At 46.1% G+C, this 22,976-nt stretch overlaps 1 protein-coding gene across 1 annotated transcript in view; it reads left to right on the top strand.

The window, feature by feature from the left end:
- Nucleotides 1–21,685, top strand: part of LOC138283068 (GTPase IMAP family member 9-like) — a 135,313-nt gene extending 113,628 nt beyond the window's left edge. The window contains exons 3-4 of the mRNA XM_069221215.1: nt 5,796–5,851; nt 19,621–21,685. Coding sequence (XP_069077316.1) covers nt 5,796–5,851; nt 19,621–20,162 — 598 coding nt within the window. The 3' untranslated portion in view covers nt 20,163–21,685. The remainder of the gene's footprint in view (nt 1–5,795; nt 5,852–19,620) is intronic.
- The last annotated feature ends 1,291 nt before the right edge of the window (nt 21,686–22,976 follow it).

The raw sequence follows: 22,976 nt of genomic DNA on the forward strand, positions 1-22,976 counted from the left end.
CCTCACCTTTCTTGCCTCCCAAACGGGAGGTCACCCCTAACGATTCCTCTACTTTTTTGGCTAGGGAAGAAGCACCTACAACAGGTTACGATGTGGACTCCCAGATAGTAGTCTTTTTACCTTTCTTTGATGCAGATTTAATTTCAAATAGATCCACTCTGTTAAGATGCTTCTCAAAATCCAGTTCTTTGAATCACATTTCTAGTTATGACATTGATCTTGTTTCTCTAATGACGATTAATTGTGGTTTTAGGGCTAGGGTTGCCTTTCGCTCCTCGTGCTCGCCGAACTTGGTCCTCTCACATGCAGATTTTTTGCAGTTTTGGGGGATTGACGTGGTTTTGTTTCTGTCTCACGCTGTTCCTTGTGGGGATAAGGCTATGATTAAGGTCCCTAATAGGCCTCTATCTCCTGATCATTTTTAAGGTACTGACCGTACTGTGTATAGATCTACAGGCTTTTAAAGTCTTCCTAATAGGAAATGGTTGGCAGGTGTTGCTGCGGGAGTTACGATCCGTACCTAATCATCTAGCCACTCATGTCCAGGAAGATTGGGGTTGGCTTCCGGGAGCCCTTTCTCAAGAGCAGGGGCCCAGGGTCTCACACCATCCCTCTTCCTAATAAAGGATTAAAAATCATTTCCTGGAATGCAGCAGGGGTAAAATTTAGCCGGGAAATGTCATTTTACCTTTACATGCTTAAGCCGGATTTAATTTGGTCAGACACGGAATTAATATGGGACAACTATTTTGTCATTGATTGTAAGGCCTCCTCATCGTGAAGGGGACATGCTAAAGGAGGGGGTAGCTTGCCTACTGTATAATACACTTAAATGGGATTATACCTGTTATAAAGACCCCAGTAACCTCTTTATGGCCTTAACCATTCAATTGCATAACACTGCACGAGGCCTCACATCATTGTTATTAATTAACGTTTAGTTCCCCCCTGCGGCAGCCTTGGATTCTTTGTTACAAAGAGTTTTCGCTTATGTTGAGGACACCCTAGACACTGAGTTCCCCCCATTGATAACGCTAATGAGAGACCTAAACTACAACATTTCCAACTTTGTCTTATGTGAAATGCGTGAAGCAGAGAGAGAAATATCGCTTTGAATTCCAGCCTGAGTTTTCCCCCCTTTAACTAAAACTAACAGAAGAGGAAAACTTCTCCTAAGCCTTCTTAAGAAAAATGATTGCATTATTGCCAATGGTAGGTCCTTTTCTGATTCTCCCGCTTCCTTCACACATATATCCCTGGGAAGAAAGGCCATTTTAGATTACTTAGTACTTGGATTTTCTTCCTATTATTTACTGTAAGATCTTAGGATTGTAAATACCCCCTACAGTGACCATAATTTGCTTCTTATCACTCTAGAAACGATTCTACCATCACTAGATTCATGGAAGTCTGGTGGGTTTACCCAGAGTTTTGATAAAAAGTCAGGGAAGACCCCGTGGGTTGCAGGTGTATCAGCGATGTTAGCACCTGTGGTTGCTGACTTGATTAGTTGGGAGAGGATGGAACTGCAAAAAATTCTAATTTCATGAAGCAGTTGTTGGTTAACACCTCGTCCGGAGTTCAAAAAGTAGCCCACAAAACTATTCCCCGTACACTGCTTGATTTAAATAGAGATATAAATAATTTGGTCAGGGCCCAGTATTTAGTTTATTCTGAGAATAGGAATGTCAGGGTTTTCCTATGAAAAAAGGAGAAGGATGCGGTTGAAGGCCCGCCTCGCAAAAGAATCAGGGGATAGGCTTTGGATCCAACTCTGGGAAGCTGCTACAAAGGGCCAGGCAAGGCGTTTTTGGGCATTAGTAGGTGAAGGGTGTGGGTTGAGAATCCGTTCGCCCCCCTTGCGCCATCGTTGAAGCCCGCTGATTTTGAATTTATTGCCTTCTTGTATGCCTCAAATGGAGTTGAACCATTTTGATCCCCTGCAAGTTCAGGAATATACACTTTTTTTCCCTCTGTCAATAAAAGAGATTGACTGTGTTATTCACTCTATGCGCTCCTCTGCTGCAATGGGCCCTGACGAACTTCCTTTATCAGTAATAAAACAAGACAGGAGTTCTTGGAGTAAGATCTTGTATGTGGTTTTTAGAAGATGCTGCCTTTCGAGATGCATACCTACCTCTTGGGTCAGTAGTATCATTGTACCTTCATTTAAACAGGGCAACCGGAATTGTCATATCGTCAGATTGCCCTTCTGGATGCAGTGGGCAACATTTTCATCAAATGTCTGCTTTCCTGCATCCCTCTGGAACAATCCTGATTCAGGCGCAATCATAGCACTCAGGATAACAATGCTGTGCTACAAGTTATCTCTGAGAAATATGTGTAAAATTGAGAGGCGGGTGGTATTTGCCGCCTTCATCGATTTTTTTCACTGCTTTTGACAAAGTAGATAGAGATCTATTATGGGTTAAGCTATCCAGTTTGCGGATACCTCTATCCCTCCACGAGTTAATTATAGCTCTTCACTCTAACACCTGGTGTATCATCCTTCTGGGGGGTGATAGAGGTTTATCCCATAAGATATCTCCTTTTATTGGCTCACTTGCTTTTTTCTCTCTACATTTCAGATCTTCCCCACTCTCTGGCCCAGGGCAAGGGTTTTCCCCCGCTATTAGGTGGGCTCCCAATTTGCTGTCTGCTATACGCTGACAACATTATAATTTTGGATTTAACCCCTAAAGGTCTACAGAATCGTCTATTGCATTTATCAAAATATTTCGACTTACACTATGTTTCAAAAAGTAAGGTTCTCTGCTTTGTGGGGGAAAAAAGATGATTTTTCCAGATTACCATTGGACATTGGGAAAGCAAAAACTAGAAATAGTGAAAATATATCCCTTTTTAGGGAAAATTGTTAGCGGGAACCCTAGTGATGTTGCCCACATTGCCTCAAATAAATCTAAGGCCCAATGTCAGGCAATAGGCTTAGGGGCCCTATACACAGCAACAGAGTGAAGGCATATATCTTTTATCTGCTTATCGAGTCAAACTTCCTGTATCCCTGTTATATGGGGTGGAACTTATAGATACTTCTAAATGGGGGTTCCTGAATCAGTCAGAAGGAAAATTCTTAGAAAACTAATGTCTGTTAATACGGCCGCTCCAGTGGAGCCCTTGAGGTTGGAATTGGGGCTTAGAAGTGCATATGCCCAAAGATTAGCAGGGGTTATTCGGTTGGCCGCTTCAATTTTGAAGAGCGAGGAAAATACCGTAAGATCAATATTAAAGAGATAACTTTTTTCAGAAAATAGTATGGCTAAATATGCCTTTTGTAATAACTTTTCCTATGCCCTTGAAAGGCTGGTGCTAGATCGTAGCCTGGTCCTGGAACTATCCCCACTGCATTTGAAAGTTATTTTGAAGAAAGCAATGTGGGCATTGAGTTATAGTTTAGATCTTTGTGAATGTAGTAAATATTCTAGTAATAACAAAATCACAACCTTACATCACATGGAATAATACTCATAGTGTTAGGCGTGTGTGGATGCTGCTTCGCAGGGGATTCCTCCCTTTGAATATCTTATTGGCGAAATGGTATGGAACACCTAAAGAGTGTAATTTCTGCCTGGCTGCATCCCAAGACGAAACCCACGTATTATTTGTTTGTCCATCTCTTGCTTCATTGCAGCGCAAATTACTAAATTCCTTTGAGCCCTGTAGGATCCCCCTAATGAAAGATTTTGTTTTAAAATGTTTAACTTTTTCAAATGTTTTTAAAATTTATTTTAAGAGCATTCGTTGAATTGTAAGTCGAGTGGTTAGGGATAACAAGAAGAACGTTGTCCTGATTCGTTATAAAACTCGAAAAGACGAATCAAGTTTACCCCATGAAAATACCGTTTGGTGCATATGTGTTTATTTGTAATATTACGGCCAAAAAAATGTCTGCCCATGTATGCTGTTAAAAATCCAGGATTGGATTATGGATAAAGACATTTGTAGTCCCTTTCAAACAGGTATCTGTAAGAGGGTCCAACCATTGATCAAGCCTTTCATATTTTATTGATCTATAAGAGGACTGTGGTGATTGGCAAGGGCACCCTATGTGTTGTCTTTGTTAATCTAAAAACGGCAAAGGCAATCTGGCCTTTGGAAAGCTCGTTTCCGTCAGGGTATGCCACCACATATTTTATCATTATTAATAATGTTACACGCTTATAACTATGCATGTGTTAGATGGGGGGGAACATGGGCAAATGATCAATAGGGTGCCAGTTTCTAAAAGCGCCTGTCAGGGTTGGCTTTCGGCCCCCATACTTTTTGTTGTTATTTATTATCGACAGTGTTAATTTCTTGTCTCAGCACGAAGCAGATGCTCCCTTTCTGCTAGAAACAAGAATTCCAGTCCTCCGTTTGCGGAAGACAGTTTGTTGACCCTTTTTTTAGTTTTAGGAACTTTTAATTCATTCTAGCAAGTTCTGCTCTGCCCATGGTCTGGAGATCAGCTCTTTTAAAACCAAAGGTGGGGTTACCGTTCAGATGGTTGAATCTTTTACTTATCGGGGAGTGACATTGTCTGGTCGTATGACTTGGTGTTCCCATTTCGACAAGGCAGTTACTAAACCCAAGCAGATATTGGGTGTTTTACTCAAGGAACATTTGACTTCAAACACCAAACCTATTACACCTGTGCTTAAAATCCATGAGGACAAAGCACTGGGTTCTGCTTTGTAGGGGGTGGAACTGTGTGATTTCTCTAATCATGAACAATTATCTAAAAACCGAAATACATTTCTTAGGCACCTTGTTTCTCTCCCCTCTAGCAGCCCACAGCATCCACGTTTCATGGACTTGGGCCAAAAAGGGTTGTCGGGCAAGATTTAAATCCATCCATTATTGTATTGACAATGTCTATGGACAACCATGAACCTGCCCACTATGTTGAAGGCCTTAAGAATGTAATGAAGTCTGACTGCTCTAACAGGGTCCTCTGGCTCTTGTCTTTTAGGCGGGCTCTTCGTTCATTGGGGCTGTCTGAGGTGTGGGAGCATCTGGAATCTACTAGCTTTCCAACCAAGGATTTTTTTTGTAAGGCTTTTGGATCCCTAGGAGGTTCTGCTCTAAGCTCACCAATGATTTGCAATGACGCATTTGCACAGTTTTGCGACAAAAAGTATATACATGGGCCAATATTTTCAGTTTTGAGTAGGCACCCTGCCATTGTGAGTGTCTTCTAACTGGGCTAGTGGGTGAGTTTTTATATGCCCAGTTTGTAATGTTTTAGAGAAGAATGCCCCACATATCTTCTTTGCATGCCCAGCGTATGCTTCCCCTCATAATACTTGATTAGCTTCCATTTGCAGGCTGATAGGTGTATCCAGCCATTCTGCAGCCCTTCAGCTTCTTAGGGTGGATTGTCTCCTGGCAGGTGCCATCTCTGTTGCTAAATTCTTGGGAGCTCTATGGGTGATTAGAAGGAAGACTTTCTTCCTTCGTAGTTGTTTGATACTGTTTGCACTATTTATCAGGTACTATTTTGTTGTATGACTGATGTGTATTTATCCTTGTAAAATCAGTGTTTTAATATTGTTTTGAATTGTTTTAAACAAAGTCTTCATCTCCAACATGTTCTTATATTCTTATTTATTTAATACTGTTTGTTTTAACTTGTTTGCATTTTATGGCCCTGGTGGCCAAAATAAAGTTATTTGCACTGAAGTAAAACTGCGCCTGTATGTCAACTGAACCCTATGGTTTAAATTGTCTCTGTTTTTATGCAGTTCATTTTACTGAGCCAGCTCCCGATCCACTAACCTTCGTTATTTATTTTCAAGTGCAAGACCCAACATAGCAGATGGAAGCAAACAAATTACCCAAGCTGAAGCTAAAGGTAAGTAGCAGATCTGAGATGGACAGCTTCCCCCGGGAATGCTGCTGAAGAGGACGGTTGTACTAGTGAAGCAAGAGGATTTGCAGAATGAATACAAGATATATTATGACACTCTGAAGTTTAATAAGCATTTTGTTATAATTCCATGAAATATGGGCAATAAACATATGAAATTTGCTGACCACCCCTATCAGTACCAATGAGACCCCTGGTGTAAGAGGTTGTTAAACAAGCGTTAGGAACAGGAGTTTTAAACTCACCATAACCTGCAGCAACCCGGGGGCTTTGCTGCCATAAATCAATTCAGCAGTGAAATCCTCGCTGCAATGAAACAATATTACCACCATTCATATTCTGGGGGCTGAGCTGCCTTTAGAGCATATTTTACAGGCAGCATGATACAATCAAACAAAATAATAAAACAAACATGCAACATAATGTAGAAAACTACCATCTTGCCTGGCATGTTACCCCCATATTTCACTGTGTATATGTTGTTTTAGTTGTATGTGTCACTGGGACCCTGCAAGGCAGGGCCCCTGTGCTCATAAGTGTGCCCTGTATGTGTTACCTGTGTGATGACTAACTGTCTCACTGAGGCTCTGCTAACCAGAACCTCAGTGGTTATGCTCTCTCTTTGCTTTCTAAATTGTCACTAACAGGCTAGTGACCAATTTCGCGAATTTATATTGGCACACTGGAACACCCTTATAATTCCCTAGTATATGGTACTAAGGTACCCAGGGTATTGGGGTTCCAGGAGATCCCTATGGGCTGCAGCATTTCTTTTGCCACCCATAGGGAGCTCTGACAATTCTTACACGGGCCTGCCACTGCAGCCTGAGTGAAATAACGTCCACCTTATCTCACAGCCATTTACCACTGCACTTAAGTAACTTATAAGTCACCTATATGTCTAACCTTTACCTGGTAAAGGTTGGGTGCTAAGTTACTTAGCGTGTGGGCACCCTGGCACTAGCCAAGGTGCCCCCACATCGTTCAGGGCAAATTCCCCAGACTTTGTGAGTGCGGGGACACCATTACACGTGTGCAATGTACATAGGTCACTACCTATGTACAGCGTCACAATGGTAACTCTGAACATGGCCATGTAACATGTCTAAGAACATGGAATTGTCACCACAATGCAATTCTGGCATTGGGGAGACAATTCTATGATCCCCCGAGTCTCTAGCACAGACCTGGGTACTGCCAAACTACCTTTCCCAGGGTTTCACTGCAGCTGCTGCTGCTGCCAACCCCTCTGACAGGTTTCTGCCCTCCTGGGGTCCAGCCAGGCTTGGCCCAGGGAGGCAGAACAAAGGACTTCCTCAGAGAGAGGGTGTTACACCCTCTCCCTTTGGAAAAAGGTGTCAGGGCTGGGGAGGAGTAGCCTCCCCCAACCTCTGGAAATGCTTTGATGGGCACAGATGGTGCCCATCTCTGCATTAGCCAGTCTACACCGGTTCAGGGATCCCCCAGCCCTGCTCTGGCGCGAAACTGGACAAAGGAAAGGGGAGTGACCACTCCCCTGACCTGCACCTCCCAGGGGAGGTGCCCAGAGCTCCTCCAGTGTGCTCCAGACCTCTGCCATCTTGGAAACAGAGGTGCTGCTGGCACACTGGACTGCTCTGAGTGGCCAGTGCCAGCAGGTGACGTCAGAGACTCCTTCTGATAGGCTCTTACCTGTGTTACTAGCCTATCCTCCTTCCTAGGTAGCCAAACCTCTTTTTCTGGCTATTTAGGGTCTCTGCTTTGGGGAATTCTTTAGATAACGAATGCAAGAGCTCATCAGAGTTCCTCTTCATCTCTCTCTTCACCTTCTACCAAGGAATCGACCGCTGACTGCTCAGGACGCCAGCAAAACCGCAACAAAGTAGCAAAGACGACTACTGCAACCTTGTATCGCTGATCCTGCCGCCTTCTCAACTATTTTCCTGGTGATGCATGCTGTGGGGGTAGTCTGCCTCCTCTCTGCACTAGAAGCTCCGAAGAAATCTCCCGTGGGACGACGGAATCCTCCCCCTGCAACCACAGGCACCAAAAGAACTGCAGCACCGGTCCCCTGGGTCCCCTCTCAGCACGACAAGCGTGGTCCCTGGAACTCAGAAACTCTGTCCAAGTGACTCCCACAGTCCAGTGACTCTTCAGTCCAAGTTTGGTGGAGGTAAGTCCTTGACTCCCCACGCTAGACGCCATTGCTGGGTACCGCATGATTTGCAGCTGCTCCGGCTCCTGTGCACTCTTCCAGGATTTCCTTTTTGCACAGCCCAGCCTGGGTCCCCAACACTCTAACATGCAGTGCACAACCTTCTGAGTTGTCCTCCGGCGTCGTGGGATCTTCTTTTGTGACTTCGGGTGGACTCTGGTTCACTCCTCTTCTAAGTGCCTGTTCCAGTACTTCTGCGGGTGCTTCTTTGAGGGCTCCCTGACTTGCTAGGCGCCCCCTCTGTCTCCTCATCCAAGTGGCAATATCCTGGTCCCTCCTGGGCCACAGCAGCATCCAAAAACCCTAACCGCGACCCTTGCAGCTAGCAAGGCTTGTTTGTGGTATTTCTGCACGGAAACACCTCTGCACGACTCTTCACGACTTGTGACATCCATCCTCCAAAAGGAAAGTTTCTAGCCATCTTCGTTCTTGCAGAATCTACAGCTTCTACCATCCGGTGGCAGCTTCTTTGCACCCTCTGCTGGCATTTCCTGGGCATCTGCCCAATCTCGACTTTGTCGCGACTGTTGGACTTGGTCCCCTTGTTCCACAGGTACTCTCGTCTGGAAATCCACCTTTGTTGCATTTCGGGTGTTGGTCTTCCTTGCAGAATTCCCCTATCACGACTTCTGTGCTCTCTGGGGAATATAGGTGCACTTTACACCTACTTTTCAGGGTCTTGGGGTGGGCTACTTTTCTAACCCTACCTGTTTTCTTACAGTCCCAGCGACCCTCTCCAAGGTCACATAGGTTTGGGGTCCATTTGTGGTTCGCATTCCACTTTTGGAGTATATGGTTTGTGTTGCCCCTATACCTATGTGCTCTCATTGCAATCTATTGTGACTATACATTGCTTGCATTACTTCCGTTTGCTATTACTGCATATTTTTGGTATTGTGTACATATATCTTGTGTATATTTGCTATCCTCATACTGAGGGTACTCACTGAGATACTTTTGGCATATTGTCATAAAAATAAAGTACCTTTATTTTTAGTATATCTGTGTCTTGTGTTTTCTTATGATATTGTGCATATGACACCAGTGGTATAGTAGGAGCTTTGCACGTCTCATAGTTCAGCGTAAGCTGCTCAGCTATAGCTACCTTCTATCAGCCTATGCTGCTAGAAACACCTCTTCTACACTAATAAGGGATAACTGGACCTGGTACAGAGTATAAGTACCCCTTGGTACCCACTACAAGCCAGGCCAGCCTCCTACAACATCCCCGCTGAAAAGCAAGCTTAACACAAATTAATATAATGAATACATGAAATTAGGACATGTATCATGCTGTTGTCTAAACCTGACTTGCCTGCTGCTGGTTGATTAATCTTCACAAAATGTTCCCCAAAAAATTGTATGGTCACTTCAGCTGCTTGTAGGAGGCTGGACTGGCTTGTAGTGAGTACCAAGGGTTACTTGCACCTTGCACCAGGCCCAGTTATCCCTTATTAGTGTATAGGGTGTCTAGCAGCTTAGGCTGATAGATAATGGTAGCTTAGCAGAGCAGCTTAGGCTGAACTAGGAGACGTGTGAAGCTACTACAGTACCACTTAGTGTCATATGCACAATATCATAAGAAAACACAATACACAGTAATACTAAAAATAAAGGTACTTTATTTTTATGACAATATGCCAAAGTATCTTAGAGTGCACCCTCAGTGAGAGGATAGGAAATATACACAAGATATATATACACAATAGCAAAAATATGCAGTATAGTCTTAGAAAACAGTGCAAACAATGTATAGTTACAATAGGATGCAATGGGGAAACATAGGGATAGGGGCAACACAAACCATATACTCCAAAAGTGGAATGCGAACCACGAATGGACCCCAAACCTATGTGACCTTGTAGAGGGTCGCTGGGACTATTAGAAAATAGTGAGAGTTAGAAAAATAACCCTCCCCAAGACCCTGAAAAGTGAGTGCAAAGTGCACTAAAGTTCCCCTAAGGACAAAATAGTCGTGTTAGAGGGAAAATGCAAGGAAAACACAAATCAGCAATGCAACAACGATGGATTCCTGACTGAGGGTACCTGTGGAACAAGGGGACCAAGTCCAAAAGTCACAAGCAGCTCGGAGATGGGCAGATGCCCAAGAAATGCCAGCGGTTGGTGCAAAGAAGCTCTTACTAGGCTGAAGAACTGTGAATACTGCAGGAACGACAAGGGCTAGAGACTTCTCCTTTGGAGGATGGATCCCGCACGCCTTGGAGAGTCGTGCAGAAGTGTTTTCCCGCCGGATGGACGCCAACAAGCCTTGCTACACGCAAATCGTGCGTTTGGCATTTTTGGACGCTGCTGGGGCCCAGGAGGGACCAGGAGGTCGCAAATTGGACCTGCAGAGAGAGGGGACGTCGAGCAAGACAAAGAGCCCTCACTGAAGCAGGTAGCACCCGGAGAAGTGCCAGAAACAGGCACTACGAGGATGCGTGAAACGGTGCTCGCCGAAGTTGCACAAAGGAGTCCCACGTCGCCGGAGACCAACTTAGAAAGTCGTGCAATGCAGGTTAGAGTACCGTGGACCCAGGCTTGGCTGTGCACGAAGGATTTCCGCCGGAAGTGCACAGGGGCTGGAGTAGCTTGCAAAGTCGCGGTTCCCAGCAATGCAGCCCAGCGAGGTGAGGCAAGGACTTACCTCCACCAAACTTGGGCTGAAGAGTCACTGGACTGTGGGGATCACTTGGACGGTGTCGCTGGATTCGAGGGACCTCGCTCGTCGTGCTGAGAGGAGACCCAAGGGACCGGTAATGCAGCTTTTTGGTGCCTGCGGTTGCAGGGGGAAGATTCCGTCGACCCACGGGAGATTTCTTCGGAGCTTCTGGTGCAGAGAGGAGGCAGACTACCCCCACAGCATGCACAAGCAGGAAAACAGTCGAGAAGGCGGCAGGATCAGTGTTACAGAGTTGCAGTAGTCGTCTTTGCTACTATGTTGCAGGTTTGCAGGCTTCCAGCGCGGTCAGCGGTCGATTCCTTATCAGAAGGTGAAGAGGGAGATGCAGAGGAACTCGGCTGAGCTCATGCATTCGTTATCTAAAGTTTCCCCAGAGACAGAGACCCTAAATAGCCAGAAAAGAGGGTTTGGCTACTAGGAGAGAGGAAAGGCTACTAACACCTGAAGGAGCCTATCAGCAGGAGTCTCTGACGTCACCTGGTGGCACTGGCCACTCAGAGCAGTCCAGTGTGCCAGCAGCACCTCTGTTTCCAAGATGGCAGAGGTCTGGAGCACACTGGAGGAGCTCTGGACACCTCCCAGGGGAGGTGCAGGTCAGGGGAGTGGTCACTCCCCTTTCCTTTGTCCAGTTTCGCGCCAGAGCAGGGGCTAAGGGGTCCCTGAACCGGTGTAGACTGGCTTATGCAGAATTGGGCACATCTGTGCCCAACAAAGCATTACCAGAGGCTGGGGGAGGCTACTCCTCCCCTGCCTTCACACCATTTTCCAAAGGGAGAGGGTGTCACACCCTCTCTCAGAGGAAGTTCTTTGTTCTGCCATCCTGGGCCAGGCCTGGCTGGACCCCAGGAGGGCAGCTGCCTGTCTGAGGGGTTGGCAGCAGCAGCAGCTGCAGTGAAACCCCAGGAAGGGCAGTCTGGCAGTACCAGGGTCTGTGCTACAGACCACTGGGATCATGGAATTGTACCAACAATGCCAGGATGGCATAGAGGGGGCAATTCCATGATCATAGACATGTTACATGGCCATATTCGGAGTTACCATGGTGAAGCTACATATAGGTAGTGACCTATATGTAGTGCACGCGTGTAATGGTGTCCCCGCACTCACAAAGTTCAGTGAATTGGCTCTGAACAATGTGGGGGCACCTTGGCTAGTGCCAGGGTGCCCTCACACTAAGTAACTTTGCACCTAACCTTTACCAGGTAAAGGTTAGACATATAGGTGACTTATAAGTTACTTAAGTGCAGTGTAAAATGGCTGTGAAATAACGTGGACGTTATTTCACTCAGGCTGCAGTGGCAGGCCTGTGTAAGAATTGTCAGAGCTCCCTATGGGTGGCAAAAGAAATGCTGCAGCCCATAGGGATCTCCTGGAACCCCAATACCCTGGGTACCTCAGTACCATATACTAGGGAATTATAAGGGTGTTCCAGTAAGCCAATGTAAATTGGTAAAAATGGTCACTAGCCTGTCAGTGACAATTTGAAAGTAATGAGAGAGCATAACCACTGAGGTTCTGGTTAGCAGAGCCTCAGTGAGACAGTTAGGCACCACACAGGGAACATATACATGCACACCTATGAGCACTGGGGCCCTGTGTGACAGGGTCCCAGTGACACATACATATAGGCCCCAAACCTATGAGCACTGGGGTCCTGACTAGCAGGATCCCAGTGACACATAACAACCATACTGAAAACATAGTGTTTTCACTATGAGCACTGAGGCCTGGCTATCAGGATCCCAGTGAGACAGTGAAAACAGTGACAAACACCCTGACATACACTCACAAACAGGCCAAAAGTGGGGGTAACAAGGCTTGAAAGAGGCTACCTTCTCACACAACCCCCCCCCCCCCCAAACGAAGGACAATAAGGCTAACCTTGGCCAGTTGAGACTTTATTGTCTAAGTGGTGATAAGTAGAGAGTAGCTCTGCAATAGACTGGTTACTCCCTTTATCATCCACTATATGGTTACTTCCCTGTGGGGATGTAAACCACCCTGTTTGAAGTTTTTTAGCTAAGCAACAATGTGAAGATGTATTTTCAGAGTTTCTATCAGTAAGTTTTAGTTTAGAGCAGTGGGAATTATCCACTGAACCTATTTGTAATGATGGAAATGCCAGACAGGGATGCTGTCTCAGTAAAGCCATAGCTGGGCAAAAACTTTGTCCATTTGGCTGGAAGAGAGAACAGGGATGCTGTTTCTCTTGAGTTGGAGCAGGGCAGGGATGCTGTCCTATGAGCTCCACACTAGGGCAGGGATGCTGTCCTAAGTGTTGTGAGGTAGTGCAGGGTTTCTGCACTAAAGTTTCTCTGGGAGGGTTGGAGGGATGCTCCATGTTAACTAAAATGGTGCTGTTTTTCTCACCAATGTTAGTTATCCCACAGAGAGGTACTTCCACCTCAGGGAGTCCAGCTTTGCCAGCTGATGATTCCCTTGGAACAGGTGCCACCCCAGGAGAGGTTTCTCCCACCACAGGAATGGTATCCTGAATGGTAGGGTGGTTAGGGGATACTGTGATACCCTTTTTACCTGTTGATGGAGAGGGATCCTGAGTTTTCAGGCCTTCTCTCCTTTGCTTTTTCATTTCACTTGAAATGAGAGGGAACAATTCCTCAGGGATGCCCAGCATGGCTGCATGGGCATAAAACTCTACATCAGCCCAACCTGAGGCCTCTAGGTCATTACCTAAGAGACAGTCTACAGGTAAGCTAGGTGATACCACCACCTGCTTAGGGCCAGTAACTCCACCCCAACTAAACTGAATTATAGCTAAGGGAAGAAACTTAGTGGAGTTATGGACATCAATAATCTTATACTGTTGTCCAATGATGTGTTGTTCAGGAGGCACTAGGTTTTCAGTCACCAAAGTGAAACTGGCACCTGTGTCCCTGTAGGCCAAGGCCTCAACACCATTTATTGAAACTGTCTGCCTGTACTTATCCATTGTAAGGGGACAAGCAGCCAGTGTGGCAAGGCCAATGCCACTAGGTGTGACAGAAACTGTCTTGGGACTGATTACATCAGTTTCCACTATGGACCCATAAGTGAACCCAACTACACCCTTTGCTTGACTGTTGCCAGCAGTCCCACCACTAGTACCACTACTGCTAGGGGCACTAGAGCTTGATGTATTAGTGGTGGTAGGCTCAGGGGGTTTACCTGGACAGGACTTATCCCCTGGCCTATGGCCTCTGTTTTTACACACAAAGCACCAAGGCTTTTTAATGTGTGCAGGTTGGGAAGAAGAGGAAGAATTTGTTTTATCCCCACCCTCTGAAGAGTGTTTAAGATTTGAAGTGGGATCTTTGGTTTTACCCTTATCCCCATGCTTATCTTGAGATTTTTCACCATCTTTCTTCTTATTGCCATCTTTGTCACCCCCTGTATGAACTTTTCTGTTCACCCTTGTTCTGACCCATTTGTCTGCCTTCTTTCCCAATTCTTGGGGAGAGGTCAGATCAGAGTCTACCAGGTACTGGTGCAACAAATCAGACACACAATTATTAAGTATATGCTCTCTCAGGATTGTGTTATACAGGCTTTCATAATCAGTAACTTTACTGCCATGTAACCACCCCTCCAAGGCCTTCACTGAATGGTCAATGAAATCAACCCAGTCTTATGAAGACTCCTTTTTGGTCTCTCTGAACTTTATCCTGTACTGTTCAGTGGTTAAGCCATAACCATCCAGGAGTGCATTCTTAAGAACTGTAAAATTATTGGCATCACTTTCTTTCACAGTAAGGAGCCTATCCCTACCTTTTCCACTAAATGATAGCCATAGGATAGCAGCCCACTGCCTTTGAGGGACATCCTGTACAACACAGGCCCTCTCAAGTGCAGCAAACCACTTGTTAATGTCATCCCCCTCCTTATAAGGGGGAACTATCTTGTGCAGATTCCTGGAATCATGCTCTTTTGCAGGATGACTATGGGGAATACTGCTGCTGCCACCATGGGTATCTAAACCCAACTTCTGTCTTTCCCTCTCTACTTCTAAAGACTGTCTATCCAAATCCAGCTGTTGCTTCTTGAGCTTCAGTCTGGTTTGTTCCACTCTCAATCTATTGAGCTCCCTTTCTAACAATCTGTCATCAGGGTGGGTGGGAGGGACATTTCTAGATACAGAGGTATGATGGGAATGAACAGAAGGAGACCTGTCCCTTACAGAGGGCACCCTAACAGCTTGGTTAACATTATAATGTGAGAGCACACCATCAGTATGGTGTGATTCAACCTCTGTACCAACTATGCTAGACTGTCTAGTAATGGGCAGGCTGAGAAGTTTCTTTCCTGAACCTTTTCCTGGGGGAGTCCCTGGATCAGATTGTGAACCATTAGCTGCTTTTTCACCAGATTGGGCACTTATGGCCTTATCCTGTACTCTAAGCATGTTAATTAACAGTTCTAAGGAAGGATTCTTCCCTACACTCAAACCTCTCTCTATGCAGAGACTCCTTGCTCCTTTCCAGCTAAGGTGATCATATGCAAGTTTGGACAGTTCAACATTTTGGCCTGTGCCAGACATTTTTAGAGAGAGTTAAAGTGATAGACAAAGAGAAAAAAGTTTTCAGAACTTTTTGGAAAGACAGAAAAAACTTTTTAAACTTTTAAGAACTTTTTGAAAGTTTAGAAGTACTTTTCAGCACTTAGAAAAGAGTGAAAAGAGGAAATGCAAAACTTTTTGGCTATGTGTATATACACTGACCTTGTTTTGTATATTTTTCTCTTATGAAAAGTACAATGACAAGAGTGGTAAGTAGTCTCAAGCACTTATCCCACCACTGCACAACCAATGTAGGAGGCTGGACTGGCTTGTAGTGAGTACCAAGGGGTACTTGCACCTTGCACCAGGCCCAGTTATCCCTTATTAGTGTATAGGGTGTCTAGCAGCTTAGGCTGATAGATAATGGTAGCTTAGCAGAGCAGCTTAGGCTGAACTAGGAGACGTGTGAAGCTACTACAGTACCACTTAGTGTCATATGCACAATATCATAAGAAAACACAATACACAGTAATACTAAAAATAAAGGTACTTTATTTTTATGACAATATGCCAAAGTATCTTAGAGTGTACCCTCAGTGAGAGGATAGGAAATATACACAAGATATATATACACAATAGCAAAAATATGCAGTATAGTCTTAGAAAACAGTGCAAACAATGTATAGTTACAATAGGATGCAATGGGGAAACATAGGGATAGGGGCAACACAAACCATATACTCCAAAAGTGGAATGCGAACCACGAATGGACCCCAAACCTATGTGACCTTGTAGAGGGTCGCTGGGACTATTAGAAAATAGTGAGAGTTAGAAAAATAACCCTCCCCAAGACCCTGAAAAGTGAGTGCAAAGTGCACTAAAGTTCCCCTAAGGACAAAATAGTCGTGTTAGAGGGAAAATGCAAGGAAAACACAAATCAGCAATGCAACAACGATGGATTCCTGACTGAGGGTACCTGTGGAACAAGGGGACCAAGTCCAAAAGTCACAAGCAGCTCGGAGATGGGCAGATGCCCAAGAAATGCCAGCGGTTGGTGCAAAGAAGCTCTTACTAGGCTGAAGAACTGTGAATACTGCAGGAACGACAAGGGCTAGAGACTTCCCCTTTGGAGGATGGATCCCCCACGCCTTGGAGAGTCGTGCAGAAGTGTTTTCCCGCCGGATGGATGCCAACAAGCCTTGCTACATGCAAATCGTGCGTTTGGCGTTTTTGGACGCTGCTGGGGCCCAGGAGGGACCAGGAGGTCGCAAATTGGAACTGCAGAGAGAGGGGACGTCGAGCAAGACAAAGAGCCCTCACTGAAGCAGGTAGCACCCGGAGAAGTGCCAGAAACAGGCACTACGAGGATGCGTGAAACGGTGCTCGCCGAAGTTGCACAAAGGAGTCCCACGTCGCCGGAGACCAACTTAGAAAGTCGTGCAATGCAGGTTAGAGTGCCGTGGACCCAGGCTTGGCTGTGCACGAAGGATTTCCGCCGGAAGTGCACAGGGGCTGGAGTAGCTTGCAAAGTCGCGGTTCCCAGCAATGCAGCCCAGCGAGGTGAGGCAAGGACTTACCTCCACCAAACTTGGGCTGAAGAGTCACTGGACTGTGGGGGTCACTTGGACGGTGTCGCTGGATTCGAGGGACCTCGCTCGTCGTGCTGAGAGGAGACCCAAGGGACCGGTAATGCAGCTTTTTGGTGCCTGCGGTTGCAGGGGGAAGATTCTGTCGACCCACGGGAGATTTCTTCGGAGCTTCTGGTGCAGAGAGGAGGCAGACTACCCCCACAGCATGCACAAGCAGGAAAACAGTCGAGAAGGCGGCAGGATCAGTGTTACAGAGTTGCAGTAGTCGTCTTTGCTACTATGTTGCAGGTTTGCAGGCTTCCAGCGCGGTCAGCGGTCGATTCCTTATCAGAAGGTGAAGAGGGAGATGCAGAGGAACTCGGCTGAGCTCATGCATTCGTTATCTAAAGTTTCCCCAGAGACAGAGACCCTAAATAGCCAGAAAAGAGGGTTTGGCTACCTAGGAGAGAGGAAAGGCTACTAACACCTGAAGGAGCCTATCAGCAGGAGTCTCTGACGTCACCTGGTGGCACTGGCCACTCAGAGCAGTCCAGTGTGCCAGCAGCACCTCTGTTTCCAAGATGGCAGAGGTCTGGAGCACACTGGAGGAGCTCTGGACACCTCCCAGGGGAGGTGCAGGTCAGGGGAGTGGTCACTCCCCTTTCCTTTGTCCAGTTTCGCGCCAGAGCAGGGGCTAAGGGGTCCCTGAACCGGTGTAGACTGGCTTATGCAGAATTGGGCACATCTGTGCCCAACAAAGCATTTCCAGAGGCTGGGGGAGGCTACTCCTCCCCTGCCTTCACACCATTTTCCAAAGGGAGAGGGTGTCACACCCTCTCTCAGAGGAAGTTCTTTGTTCTGCCATCCTGGGCCAGGCCTGGCTGGACCCCAGGAGGGCAGCTGCCTGTCTGAGGGGTTGGCTGCAGCAGCAGCTGCAGTGAAACCCCAGGAAGGGCAGTCTGGCAGTACCAGGGTCTGTGCTACAGACCACTGGGATCATGGAATTGTACCAACAATGCCAGGATGGCATAGAGGGGGCAATTCCATGATCATAGACATGTTACATGGCCATATTCGGAGTTACCATGGTGAAGCTACATATAGGTAGTGACCTATATGTAGTGCACGCGTGTAATGGTGTCCCCGCACTCACAAAGTTCAGTGAATTGGCTCTGAACAATGTGGGGGCACCTTGGCTAGTGCCAGGGTGCCCTCACACTAAGTAACTTTGCACCTAACCTTTTCCAGGTAAAGGTTAGACATATAGGTGACTTATAAGTTACTTAAGTGCAGTGTAAAATGGCTGTGAAATAACGTGGACGTTATTTCACTCAGGCTGCAGTGGCAGGCCTGTGTAAGAATTGTCAGAGCTCCCTATGGGTGGCAAAAGAAATGCTGCAGCCCATAGGGATCTCCTGGAACCCCAATACCCTGGGTACCTCAGTACCATATACTAGGGAATTATAAGGGTGTTCCAGTAAGCCAATGTAAATTGGTAAAAATGGTCACTAGCCTGTCAGTGACAATTTGAAAGTAATGAGAGAGCATAACCACTGAGGTTCTGGTTAGCAGAGCCTCAGTGAGACAGTTAGGCACCACACAGGGAACATATACATGCACACCTATGAGCACTGGGGCCCTGTGTGACAGGGTCCCAGTGACACATACATATAGGCCCCAAACCTATGAGCACTGGGGTCCTGACTAGCAGGATCCCAGTGACACATAACAACCATACTGAAAACATAGTGTTTTCACTATGAGCACTGAGGCCTGGCTATCAGGATCCCAGTGAGACAGTGAAAACAGTGACAAACACCCTGACATACACTCACAAACAGGCCAAAAGTGGGGGTAACAAGGCTAGAAAGAGGCTACCTTCTCACACTGCTGTATTGAAAGTTCTGGGGTGATTCATCAAGTGTGGGCAGAGAAAAAAGTATGGTCCCACAATGTGTTTTCCCCATGTTAATTCCCATAAGGTTTTTTTTATTTGGTGTAAGTCCACACAGTTGTTTTTTGGGATACTAAAGAAAATTACAATTTGTATGTATTGTGATGTGAGGGTGCGTCTGCAATCTCATGCTGCAATCTGATTGGCTGCCAACACTTTAAAGAGGAAGTGTTGGCAATCATCCAAGGACTTGGCTTCACTCGAGTTCCTGAAAAAAAGATTAAAAGAAGAAAAGGGGCCAGGCTAGAGACACCCTGATCCCTTGGGTCTGGTGATGGGGTCCCAGAAGAAAAAAACATTTTTGTTTTAATTTCACTGGGAGTCACAGCAGATCTGCAACTCAGGCAAAAATCTTTTTAAAAGTATGCGTGGGCTCCTGCAATTTTTTGGGGAAAAAACCCTGGGGTGGTCCAGGTCCTAAGGTCATTGTTTAAAAAAAAAAAAAGAGGAACTCAGGGACACCCCCTCCTGAGCTTGTAGCTTTGGAGACCACCACCTTCCTGGGGTCAAGTTAGAAGTAATATGGGGCCTCATAGACCCATATGGGGGGCACAGCCACGGGACAACCACCTCCCGGGGGTTAAGTAGCATGTAATGGGTGACCTCGTGAACCCTCCAGGCCTCCGCGACAACCACCTCCCGTGGCCAAAAATAAAGTTTGAAAGTAGAAGGGGGAGGCATGCCCCCCCAGGCCATATATGGCCCCGCAGGTGAACCCCCAATAGCTGCACTTCTGACACGTTTTTGCTTCCTCCACTAGAGGGAGCTCAAGGAGGAGGAATGTGATTTAGTTTGTTCTTTCAGTGAATCAAAATGCTTTCTTGGCCAGTGTTTGCTCTCACTTGTGCATGTTTCTTCCACAGATGCTCCTCCCCCAGGGACAGGTGACCTGACGTTCATCCTCCTCGGCAGCACCGGAGCCGGGAAGAGCGCCACCGGGAACAGCATCCTCGGGAGGAGGGAGTTTGTGTCCAAAGCCTCGGCGGTGCCTGTGACCACGCAGTGCCAGAGAGGGGAGAGAGAGTGGGGGGGCAGGCGTCTGGTAGTGGTGGACACCCCGGGACTCCTCTCCGCCCCAGGGCCACACGCCTTCCTCCTCGTGCTCCAGGTCGGGCGGTTCACCGAGGAGGAGCGGGAGTCCGTGCAAAGCATCCAGCGCCTCTTCGGGGAGGAAGCGCTAAAGTCCGCAGTCATCGTGTTTACACGGAAGGAGGACCTGGAGGGTAAAACTATAGACACCTTTGTGGGTGAAGCGGAGGAGAAGCTTAAAGCGCTGGTCCTGAGCTGCGGGGGGCGATTCTGCGCCTTCAACAACCGAGCGACGGGGGCAGAGAGGGAGGAGCAGGTGCGGGGGCTCATTCAGGTGATAGACAAAATGCTGGCAGGGAATGGGGGCCCATATTAGAGGCGGGGGCAGAACGAGGTGTCTGAAGGGCAGGGCCGCGATGCTCCATGGTTACAGCAGTAGCTCTGGAATTCGGAGTAAATTTACCCCTGAGAGGAAGTTTGTAAACAGTAAATTGGAGCACACGGACGTGATCGACAGTAACTTCAGTTTAGCTAATCCTGACTAACCCTGGCCTGTGCCCCAGGAAGCCACAGACACACATATTACACTGTCTAAGGATATACCACATTAGATAGCTTGTGCAGAAATGCTATTTTCTGAATTACTTACATCTGTTATTATAGATCATATATGTATTGTTTATGAACACCGTTTATTGAAATAATTAATGTATTAAGAGATTCTTTGTCAAGAGCTGCAAAATCAACACCCTGTCTGAATCATGAATGTACGGATTAGAAATGCTAAAGAATTACCCCTAAACACTGACCCTCACACTCTCACTCACACTCACTTTCTCACACTCAGTCATAGTCAGTCAGTCTCACATACTCTCACTCATTATTTCTTTTAACAATAATCTCATAACCACTGTACTGGACTGGATGAAGAAAACAGAGCAGAGGAAAATGTCCTAAAAATATCCATTTCTCTCTCCCCCTGCACTGGCGCCCAAACATCATAGTGCAACCGGGACAGCTCAGGGAGGGAAGTGCATCACAATAAACATACAAACATTGCGTAGGCAAATGTAGCAGCAATAATCACAGCAAAAGTCAATAAATAATAAAAAATGCCTCATGTTAATAAGTTAGAACGAGCTAGACATTGAAACCAAAAACCTGCACATCAAAATTAAATTAATGCATTAAGAATATGTTACGCTATACATTGTGTTGCTTCTCCCTAAAAAACACCAGATTGCAAGTTCTACTCTCCATTCTCTGCTAGAGTAGTGCATAGAAGTAGATTTTAGGGTGTTAAGTTTTTAGATTACATTTTAACTATGTATGAAATGTTCATTTTGTTCTTGTTTCAATGTTCGTTTTTTTTTTCATGGGTTAGCGAAACTCACAGAATTTGATTCTGTGGAATTCCACAGTTACATAAAAACTCAGCGAGATTCAGCAGAGTTCCATAAATGGACAATTTAGCACAAGTAGTTCAAGCAGCGCTGAAAATCAGCATTAACAGCACCATGCGTTGCGCAGAAGTGCGTGACCAACCGAGCTGAGTTTGCTACCACACAATTAGAAAAACCTTTCAAGTGGCAGGAAATCTACTCAAATAGCAGCCCTCTGATTGCAACCACTCACAACCACTTGTGTTATTAAATTGTGCTAGGTGAAGCCAAATCTCACTTGTGCTCACCAGGTCTCGTTTTCTGGAACCTTCCAACAGACAAGTTCTTCTACATGGCAATACGCAGAATTGGCCAGGACTCCATGTTAAAGAGTAACACCGAGTGACAGAATTCTACTGATTCCATGGACCGAACAAACATTCCACCCACCCCTGTTGTGGTTCTTTTAGATGTGCTGAGAAGCAGATTTTCTCTTTTATAATAAATGCTGTTAGTTAAGTGTCTATTCTTCTTATTTGTGTGCGTGATATTGTTAAGAGCAAAACAGGTTTCTTTCCAGTACCACGATGCACCAGATACCGTTTTAGGGATTGTTCGTAACGCAAAACAATGATTCCATTTGAACAATTAATTGGGTGGGATTTTGCAGGGATACAATAACCTGCCTTTCACAGTCAGTGCTGGTGCTTTGAAACTACGTCACACTTTTCACCCTTGAGTGGGAAAGCAAACCTTGTAGAGCCATTCCAGAGCCATAGTTTATGCAACAGTTGGTGCCCAATATTTTTATTTTCAAGCTTGCAAAGCATTTCAACTGCCTGTATACTATGGGGCTTACTAGGATTTGGACACCCTTTTGACTTACCGGGATCACCAGAACTGGTTTTCTGGTCAGCTGACACATACTCACAAAAATGTGCTTTTGGGGCCCATGAGCTATTAAGCGGCTACATGGCTGGGCATACCTGTCCTTCATCTTGACAACCTAGCAGCCGCTGAAGTGATAGGCATTTTAAATTACGCAGTAGCCTTATACAGGAACGTTGTACAATTTGTACACCATGAACGGTGCTCCAGCCTTCTCTTGCAGTGGGCCATTCTCTTGAGTGCAAACCATTAGTTCACTCATTATCAATGCCCACGAAGCATGAAGAAATAACTTTCTGGGTTGCTTGTAAGACTAACTAGTTAGAAGCAGTGTATCCATACACTATTCCCCAAGATATACATAGAATACCAGCTAAGGGGCATATTTGTACTCAGTTTGTGCCAAATTTGCCCCATTTGTTCTGGCACAAACTTAACTCCATATTTATATTTTGACGCTAGAACCGTCTAGCATCAAAATATTGGAGTTAACGTAATTTTTTGCCTGCGAAAAACTACCTTGCGTCAATGAGATGCAAGGTAGGCATTTCTGGGCAAAAAATTACTCTAAGGCCTTTGCACCTTATTTATCCTCCCATGCAAAAATCACGCCTGGGAGGGGGAGGGCCTTAAATATTGGTGCTAAGCCTTTTTAGTGCCATTATTTAACGCCTGGGTCAGGGCAGGTGTTAGGGGACCTGTGGGCCATTTTCCATGGTCAGAGACCATGGAAAACAGCCCTCAGGTGCCCTTCCCTGCAGCCAGGGACACCCCCACCCACACCTGGACAACACCTAATGATGGAGGGACCCATCCCAGGTAAGTCCAGGTACGTTTTCTTTTTCCTTCTAACAGTGCAATAGGAAGATCTAACTTGGGCATGGCCATTTGGCAGGGGGGCATGACTCCTGTCTTTCCTA

Source organism: Pleurodeles waltl, chromosome 2_2 (assembly GCF_031143425.1).
Source record: "Pleurodeles waltl isolate 20211129_DDA chromosome 2_2, aPleWal1.hap1.20221129, whole genome shotgun sequence".
NCBI classification, from domain to species: Eukaryota; Metazoa; Chordata; class Amphibia; order Caudata; family Salamandridae; genus Pleurodeles; species Pleurodeles waltl.